This window comes from Cyrtonyx montezumae, unplaced genomic scaffold (genome assembly GCF_038088225.1).
Source record: "Cyrtonyx montezumae isolate F1298 unplaced genomic scaffold, pur_monq_1.0 scaffold_15, whole genome shotgun sequence".
NCBI classification, from domain to species: Eukaryota; Metazoa; Chordata; class Aves; order Galliformes; family Odontophoridae; genus Cyrtonyx; species Cyrtonyx montezumae.
The window spans coordinates 4,555,705-4,564,609 of record NW_027071881.1 but is presented as its reverse complement, the minus strand read 5'-3'; the positions used below and the strand labels follow the sequence as shown (position 1 = coordinate 4,564,609).

General features: G+C 60.7%; 1 protein-coding gene across 1 annotated transcript in view; it reads right to left on the bottom strand.

Annotated features, from left to right (window-relative positions):
* Positions 1–7,313: 7,313 nt before the first annotated feature.
* Positions 7,314–8,905, bottom strand: part of CUX1 (cut like homeobox 1) — a 231,469-nt gene continuing 229,877 nt past the window's right edge. The window contains exons 21-23 of the mRNA XM_065731733.1: positions 8,700–8,780; positions 8,023–8,087; positions 7,314–7,839 (exon numbers count right to left, since the gene is read on the bottom strand). Coding sequence (XP_065587805.1) covers positions 7,779–7,839; positions 8,023–8,087; positions 8,700–8,780 — 207 coding nt within the window. The 3' untranslated portion in view covers positions 7,314–7,778. The remainder of the gene's footprint in view (positions 7,840–8,022; positions 8,088–8,699; positions 8,781–8,905) is intronic.

The window sequence follows — 8,905 nt, the reverse complement described above, 5'->3', positions numbered from 1 at the left end:
GGGGTGCACGGCTCCTCATCACCCCCCACCCATACCAGGTCCAGGACCCCTCCACAGGAGCAGCAGGGGGCTCAGGGCACCCCACGGCACTGCAGAGACACCTCGACACCTTCCCCCCCGCCTAGCACACACCCCTCCACCTGATTCCTGCAGGAAGCAGCTCCCAATTATCTGTGCAGATTTACCTTTCATCTCTGTGCCTCCGCTCCCCTCCATGCCAACAGTGCTGCCCCACTTCTCAAAATAACTTCCACAGCACACACAGCATCCCCGGGCAGGGTGCTGGGAGGCAAAGCAGGCAGCAAATCCACGAGGGCTTTTGGGCAAGTGGGGGCAATTCACCCCCAGTGCCACTGCCCGCACGCTGCGGTGTGCTCCCACGGAAGGAGGCAGAGCCCTTGGCAAGGGATGTCTGCCAGCAGTCATAGCCTGGGTTACACAGCAGGACACAGGAATATGGGAATCGCAGAATCACTGAGGTTGGAAAAGAGCACTAAGGTCATCAAGTCCAACCCCAGCACACCCCACTGCCCACGTCCCTCAGTGCCACATCCCCATGGCGCTGGAACGCCTGCAGGGATGGTGACTCCCCATCTCTCTGAGCAGCTGTACCACTACAGCACCGCTCTTTAAGGGAATAAATTGTTCCTAACATCCAACCTGAGCCCCTGTGACCATGGAGGGACAACTGAGACCGCAGGGTGCCCACCCAAAGACGTGAGGTGCCTTCGCTTCTAACCCACCTGCACCACAAACGCTCTCCGGGGCAGAGCCGCGTCTGCTGCTGCCGTCACTTGGGGGAAGATTTTAGAAGGGGACAGAAATAAAAAGTAAAAGATCCCTGGGGAGCAGCCAAGCGGGAGCCCAGGTTGCAGCAGGAGCCAGCTGCTGGCAGCCAGGCCGTGCCGAGAAGCCGCAGGGATGCACCGGCACACGCGGGGAGAAGGAGCGGGAAGGCAAAGTGTGCTCCTGACCTCCAGGAGAAGAAATGAAATCCCAGCGGTCAGCAGAAGCGCAAAGGACCACGGAAAAAAAATATATACATAAGGTCCCTGGTGAGGTGGGAGTCAGGGAGTGAGGACAAAGCCACTGGGATTTGTTGAACCAGAGGAGCGGGGAGGAACTAACAAGTAATGAAGTGTTAACAACGCAGCCCGGCCATGGGACAGCAGAGCAGCCAGGCCAGCACTTGCTCCAAGGGCTTTATTTAAGGAAACAGCCCTAATAAAGAGATGTTTCCCTTCCACCCTGCAGAGTGTGGCCAGGCTGGGACCAGGGCAGGATTGCATCCAACCTTCCTAGGGTACGTGGCACCACAGGGAGCACCGGGGTTGGGGTGTGAGCAAGGAGGATGTCCCACTGCTCGGCTTCTAGCAACATCCATGCCACTCAAAGGAAACCCAGGCACCTGCTCACCCCCAGCACACTGGCTGACCTCAGCCGTCCCCATGTGTCCACCATGGGGAGATCCCTGGGTCACGAGCGGGCGCCGCAGCAATGTGACACCGCGCGCTCCTCGGCCGTGGTGACGCTGCTGGCACGGGCAGCATCACACCCAGCATGTCGCCTTCACCTGTGCTGTGCAGCCCACAGGGATGGAGACCAAGCCACCTCCTCCTGGTGGCCTTTGTGCCACTGCCAGGGCACCAGACCAGCACTAAGTGTGCTCAGAGGGACAGAAAACCATAGCAGCAATAACGGATTGCCTGCCAGGGCTCCTTCTTGGGGAAATAACAGTGCTTTTGGTGCCGGAGGACACTGTCCTGCTCTCCCAATGGTGCTGCTCACCTGCCCAGCTCTGGGAGAGTCTCCACACGCTGCAATCCACCCCGCTGCTATTTTTACCCCCACAATAGCAGAGCAGTGGCACAGCCCCATCCCAGCCCAGCGAGCTCACGTTTCCCTCGCTAAGCCTCAGCTTCCTTCCGCCCCTCGGCCCTCAACAGATCTCTCCTCCTCTCAACTTCCCACCCCAACAGAGCCCGCACTGCAGGCCTCTGGGTGCTGCCCTCACCCTATAGGGCAGCAGAGGGGCTCCATGGCGGTGCTTTGGGGCACAGCGTGGCACAGCACAGCCTTTCCCAGCTCGCAGCCGGGATCCCCGTCCCTTAGGGGACGGGAAGGAAAACCCCAAGATTGTTTTTCAATTACAGCTCGTAGCGAACACGGGATAGAGTTACATAGGTCTGTACTGAACCGTCTCAGAGGCCAATGGCACCCGAGCAGGGCTCAGCCCCACACTGCAACGCTCACAGCTCAGCACTCAGTGCATCCAAACAGCTCCACCAAACCCCGCAGGGCCCCAAGGCTCCACGCACCCCGCTCCCCCTTCGCGGCGCCGAGCTGGGCAGGGTGGGCTCCACACAGCATCTCTGCTCCTCCTCTCCCTGCTGCCCCCGGCCACGGCGATGCCCCACGGACCCTAAACACTGTGGGGTGCCGTGCAGCTGCTGTCGGGAAGATGGGACCGGCCCCGTGCCGCTCATCCCCGGCTCGGAAGTGCGGTGCTGGGGAATGCCAAACATCCGCAGGGCGTGCATCCCGCAGCAGGTGCTGCGAGCGCTCACGGCTTACCCCCCCTCGGAAATAAATAACCCCACCAGGTGTGGGACGACAGCTCTCTCGCAGTGGGGCTGGGGTGGGAGGGTTCAGGTGAGGAATGCGTGGCCCCCATTGGGTTTCTGATTCTGATCACCCTGGGGAAGAGGAGCAGGAAGGGCCGCAGCCACCCCAGTGCGCGTGCACCGCCGTGCCCCCGAGGGAAGACCGCAGCGGTCGGGTGAGAATCACAGAAGGTGTTGGACACAGACCGCGACCATCGCTCAGCCCCGACCATCGCGAGGGGACGGAGCCGTGCAAAGCCTGCGGAGCTCAGCGCGTCCCGCGGTTACCTCCTCTCCCGGCGCAGCTCAGCGTGTCCCCGGGGCAGCGCGGTCCCACCCGCGCAGGTGCATGGCTCAGAGCGACGGATCTCTACACCCAAACGCGGCTCTCGGAGGGACCTGGAGGGCAAAGTCGGACGGGGTCAGCCCCCCCCCGCCGCTCCGCATCGCAGCGTTATCTCACCCCGCGGCCCCGAGCGGCGGTCCCAGCGCTGCCCAAAGGCCGCGAAACGCTGCGGGGAATGCGGCAGAGCCGGGGGGGGGACCCACTATGGGGGGAGGATATAGGGGGGGTGGTGCTGCCGTGCCCCCGGAGCCGGGGTGGGGGAGAAGGGTGGGAGACTGGGGGGGGGGAGGGGGGGTTAGGGGGGAACGCAATGCTCATGCGAACCATTTGAAATAAAGAAATAAACCCCGAGATAAATAAATAAAAAAAAAATATGTAGAAAAAAAATCATATCAAATCAAAGCTCGTCCCTAAAGGGCCGCGCGCGCGCACACACCCCCGCCGGGTCCGGGCCCAACGCACCCGGAGGGGCTGCAAAAAGGGACACCCCCCTCCCCCCCCCCAACCCGCACTGAAACGCGGGGGTGCGCTCCGCAACGGCGCGATGAGGATTGGGGGGGGGGAATACCCAGGAAACCGCCCCCCCCCCCCCCCCCCCCCCTCCCCCATCCTTCCCCCCAACGCCGCCGCACGCAGCCGCGCTCCGGTACCGGAGGATGCGCTCACCCGGCCCGGAACGGCCCCGCTCGGCCCTGCGCTCCGTGCGGCTCCGGCGGGGCCAGCACTGCCCGCCGCCCCCAGCGCAGCCCGACCCCGCCTCCTCCCCCCGCTTTAAAGGGCCCCGCCCGGCGCTGCTCCGCGCTGTGCCGTGCAGTCAGCGGGGAGACGGCGTCCCCCGGGGCACCCCGTTCCCGCAGGGCGAGCCCGAGTTCCATAGGGCGCCCCACATCCCGCACGGGCGCCCTTCAGGGTACCCCAGATCGCAGGAGCGATGCCACGTCCCGTGCGAAGCCCCGTCTCCCACGTGGCAGCCTGCATCCTAAATGCGACTCGCATTCCGTAGGGCAGCTCGCATCCTGCGGGTGTGGGGTATGCACCACATACCCCACAGGGCGCCCAGGGCACGTCATGCACAGCACCCCGCATCCTGCAGGCACCCCATGTTCCCCAGTTCTCCGATCCTATGATCCCACATTGTACCTTGCATCCTTCACGGCACCCCGTGTCCTATAAGGTATCTCATATCCTAAAGGGTGTCCGAGCAACCTGCAGGCACCCCATATTCCATATCCCGCCCTACATCATGCAGGGCACCCTGCATCCCTCATGGCATCCCGCACTGCATCCTACATATTCCACGTCCCACCGTGCAGCTCTCGAGGCACCCCACATCCTGCACAGCATCCCAAACCCCACAGCATCCCATCCCACTCAAGGCACGCTGCCTCCTCCACGCACCCCTATTCTATATCCCACCCCACATCCCATACCCATATTTCCTCCTTCGGCTTCACCCCGAGGGACAACACCTCCGCACCCCCCGGTGTGACCCTAAAACTCATTTTCCCACTGCTTAGGGGAGGGGATTGGGGGTCGGCAGCCCCCCAGGAGTGCACCCAGCCCCAGACTCTGCCGTACAGCAGCATCAGCCCCAGGTCAAGGTGTCAAGGTCTGTGGGTCGGCGCTCGCCTCGCTGTCCCGCTGACATATTTATAGGGCCACGGCCCAGCACCATCCCTGCCAAGGGGGTCAGGACACGGCCATAATCCTCCTCCCGCTGCTGGGGGAGCTTTAGCGCGGGGTCACGTTACGGCGGGGGCCTCCCTGGCGGGCGGATCAGGATGACTCACCAAAAAATGTAACGGGGATTTGCGGGAGGAACAAATCCTTTTTAGTTCTGCGAAGCACCTGTAGGATTAAGGCAATGCCGGTTATGTAAGGGGCAGAGAGGGGAAGGTTTGTTAGTATTGCTGTTTATTACGTTTCCTCACCATCCTTTTTACCCTTCAGGGCGTCGCCCGGTGGGATTTTGGGGTTGGTTTGGGCTATGTGGGGGACACGGAACCAGGATGGCTGTGGGGCCGTGCCTCCTGCACATGGGGTGCTCCTCCAGCCTGGGGGATACCAGTGGGGCTTCGTGCAGCGACCCCACAGAGCATCTCTGGCCCAGTGGGACTGTGGGGCGGCCCCATAGGGTTCTCTGGGGCACCAGAAAGTGGCTTTTACCATCAGCCTCTTTGTGGCTCTGTGGGTTGGAAATCCCTGGATAGGAGGAGCTGCTGGCCACCACTGCAGGTCTGGGAATGGGCTGAAATGAGATATAGGGGTTGGGGGGGGGGGGGGGAGTCACCAGGAGAAAAGGGAGAGAGGGAAAAAACTGGGGGAGAGCCCACAACCAAAGCCCACAGCGGTGGGGAACTGGGAGCAGTGCAGGGAAACCCCACTGGGGCCATCCAGGATCCCCTCCCGGCCACCCAGAGGGCAGCACTGCACCACCATCGCATTTCTTCCCCTAAAAGACCCCCGCGGGTGCACCCCCACGACCCTCCCTCCCCCTCCCCCCCCTCACCCCCTTGCATGGAGACCCGCAGAGCCCCATCCCCTCATGTCACCTCTCAGCATCGCTCCTCCCGGCAGCGCAGACAGCGCTCGCATGGACCGGCGCTCGCAGAAGGGTTTCCATAGCGACCGGCACCCGAACAGCCCCAGATCCCGGCTGCTCTGCGAGGATGTGGGGCTCGCTGCCGCCGCTGCCCCCCCCCCCCCCCCCCCCGGCAGCACGGTGGCCTTGGGCACTGTTGTCCCCCAGGACAAATTCTTGGGGGTGGCATCTGTGCAATGGGGACAGAGCGTCGTGCAGAGGGGGCAAAGCACGCGTGCAAGGCACCGACGCATTAGGGATCAATTTCTATGCAGCGGGGACAAAGCACTCAGTGGGGACAGAGCACCCCCGTGCATCACACAGAGGACAAAACGTGTGCAGCAGGGACACAGCTCCTTGCAAAGGGGAAAAAGCTCCGTGCACGAAGACAAAGCTCCACGTAGCAGGGACGAAGCACCAACGCACTGCACAGTGGGGACGTGACCCCAACGCCATGGGGACAAAGTTCCACTCAACGGGAACGGAGCACCAATGCACCACACAGTGGGGAAAACCTTAATGCAGCAGGGATGAAACTCCACGCAGTGGGCACAGTGGGGAACGACGCAGTGATGCATTGCACAGTGGGGATGAGGCTCTGAGCTCCACGCAATGCAAGCTCGGTCAGTAATGGGGGGGGCAGGCCATGTGTCACCCCATCTCTGGGCCCGGCTGCCATGGGGTGGGCGTGACAATTCCCCCCCACCACCTCCGGTTCTGCTCACCCCAATCCCGTGCATTGATCGGTCCCCATATGGGGTGGGGGCTCTCTTGGGGTATGGGTGCTCTGATATCGGGGTGCTGGGTGGGCACAGCGTGGGATGGGCAACAGCGGAGGCATTGCTCCCTGCGAGGTTACACTGCCAGAGCCCTTCTGCCCAAAATAACCACGGAGCACACAACCACCGACGGATGCCCCAGGGCCGGGCTGCAGTTGAGGTTAACCCTTTGGGCCCCGGGGCGGCAGACGCTGCTGGGTGCGGTGCTCGGCGCTGCTGAGCGCTATCGATTTCGGCGCTCCATTTGCAGAGCACGGACACGGCGCTGCCTCGTGGCTATGGAGACCCAGCACGGCTGCGGTGACAGCAGAGGGAGAGGAGCTGAGCCCCCCACACCGCAGCCCCCGAAACAGCCCGGGTCTGCGTGAGCGATGCACAGCTTGGAGGGAGACAGAAAGCACGGGTTTTCCTTTAATTATTTCCCCGAATGGCTGTCAATACTAATTAAGACTGTTTCCCATAATCAAATTTAAAGCAGCGAGGGAGAGCTGGGAGAGGGGGGGTGGGGGGGTCGCCGAAATCCTTCCATGCTGCATTGGGATCAAAGCAGCTTTCAGAGTAGATTAGCAACGAGCTCCCATCCCACCACAGCACCGAGGGATGGGGGACGTCTGAGGGAGGGGTCCTGGCAACCCCGCAAGAGAAAAGGAAGGAAAGGAAAAAAAAGAAGAAGAAAATCTGCCACTTCTTTCCCCCCTCTTTTTGTAGAAATGTCCATCAGCTCCTGTGCTGTCAGTGGGGATGGGGCAGGGCCACAGCCCCTCGCTGCACAAGGATGGGGGTGAGCAGAAGTGGGGAGCATCCCAGTGCTTGGGATGGAACGAGAAGGGAAAGGATGATTTCTCCCATCCATCAGCCCCACATCATCCTCTCACTGCGGGGATGGGGGTCCTGTCATCCCTGCATGCAGCCTGGCATGGGGTGGGGAAATAGCCACGGAGATCATCTCATCCAACCGTGCACTTGAGCAAAACATCCCAGAAAGAAAACCCCAAACAACTCCCTCAATGCATAACTGTTTATTTAATCACTCATCCTGCAGAACTCTACATTATTCAAAATCATTTGTGAAGAGTACAAGTGTGAATAGCAGCAGAGGTTTTGCGATCCAAGCCGCCCTACGTAACATCTAAACAAAGCCAACAGAACCATCCCAGCGAAGCCCCAGCGAGCAGCCCACCCCTCCTGCATCACATCTCCCGGTGGCAAAGAGCAAATATCATCATCTGAAGCCAACGTGCCCACAGGGAAGCAGCTCTAATGCCCTGCCCTCGGGTGGTGCTGAGCATCCCCCAGCTCCATCCTTGGTGCATCCATCCTCAAAGCACTGTGGGCCGGTCTTACCCCACACTGGGGCTGGTTTCCAACAGGGGCTGAGGGTGCGGCGTTGTCTCCATCCATTGAAGCAGAAAGCAAAGCAAGAGTGAAGGGCCGGATCCTGCCACGGGAAGAGCGGCGCAGGCAGGCAGTCACTGCCACATGTCACCCGCGTCCCCGTTCTCATGGAACTTGTGCAGGTGGTCAGCGAACCTGGGGAAGGAGCACGGCCACGTCAGGGCGTTCCTCCAGACGTGGGGGAAGCCAAGAGATCCCACCCTGCCTTCACTCCACCTTTTGCTGCTTTCCCCACCCAACTCCCGCCCTCATTCGCAGCACCCGGTGGTGCTCAGGCCCGCTCTGCCCCCGGCCCCACCCGGCCCCGCTCACACCCACTTCTTGGCGCAGAAGGCCGCGCAGTCCCTGCCCACGCTCTCACTCCAGGCGGTTTTGTAGAGAACCTGCAAAATAAGGAACGTGATTGGGGTGGGTTTGTGTGCAAGCCTCTGCCTGATGTGTCCCTGCTGTGGCATCCCGCCCCTACCATGGCATCCCATCCTCACCATTGCGTCCCAACCCCACCATGACACCTCGTAACATCCCATCCCTATTGCAGCATCCCTTCCCCACCACGCCACGACATCCCTCCTCCCTGCAGCACCCTACAGCGCTCCCATCCCCAGCAGCACTGCAGCTTTGCCCATTCCCGGGCAGTGCTGGGCTCGGTCTCCAAGCCCTTTTGTTTCTAGGTGAAGCCAGATCATCCCAACCATGCAATATTTATGATTATTTTTTTTAGGTTAGAGCTTTAAACTTTAATGATGCTTAACTTTTTATTTTCTACGCTCCTTCCCTCACCAAAATAACACAAGGTTGGATTTACTTTGAGACGATCAGGAAAGAAATATTGTTCTGACTTGTCTTTCATCTCATTTCACCCTTTAATTATTGATTTCTTTTCTTCTTTTCCCCTTGAAATGATAACTCAGCCCCCAGCAAGCACGTGAGGTACAGGAGCTCAGGCAGCCCTGGCACAGCTCCACGTGGCCGTGCTTTGCTCCCTCCACTCTTACCAGGAAGACAAGGCAGTGTAAGAGCAGCGTGTAGAAAAACGCGACGGTGCGAGCAGTCTTGTTGGATAGGATCAGCCGCCCCTGCAGCAAAGAGCAGAGATGAAATCCCATTTTGATATCTGCTAGGGATTCAACACCCAGCGTGGGTGGCTCGGAATTTGGGTGAACTCAAGGCTGTGAATCGCAGGGCTGAGCTCCCTGGAAGA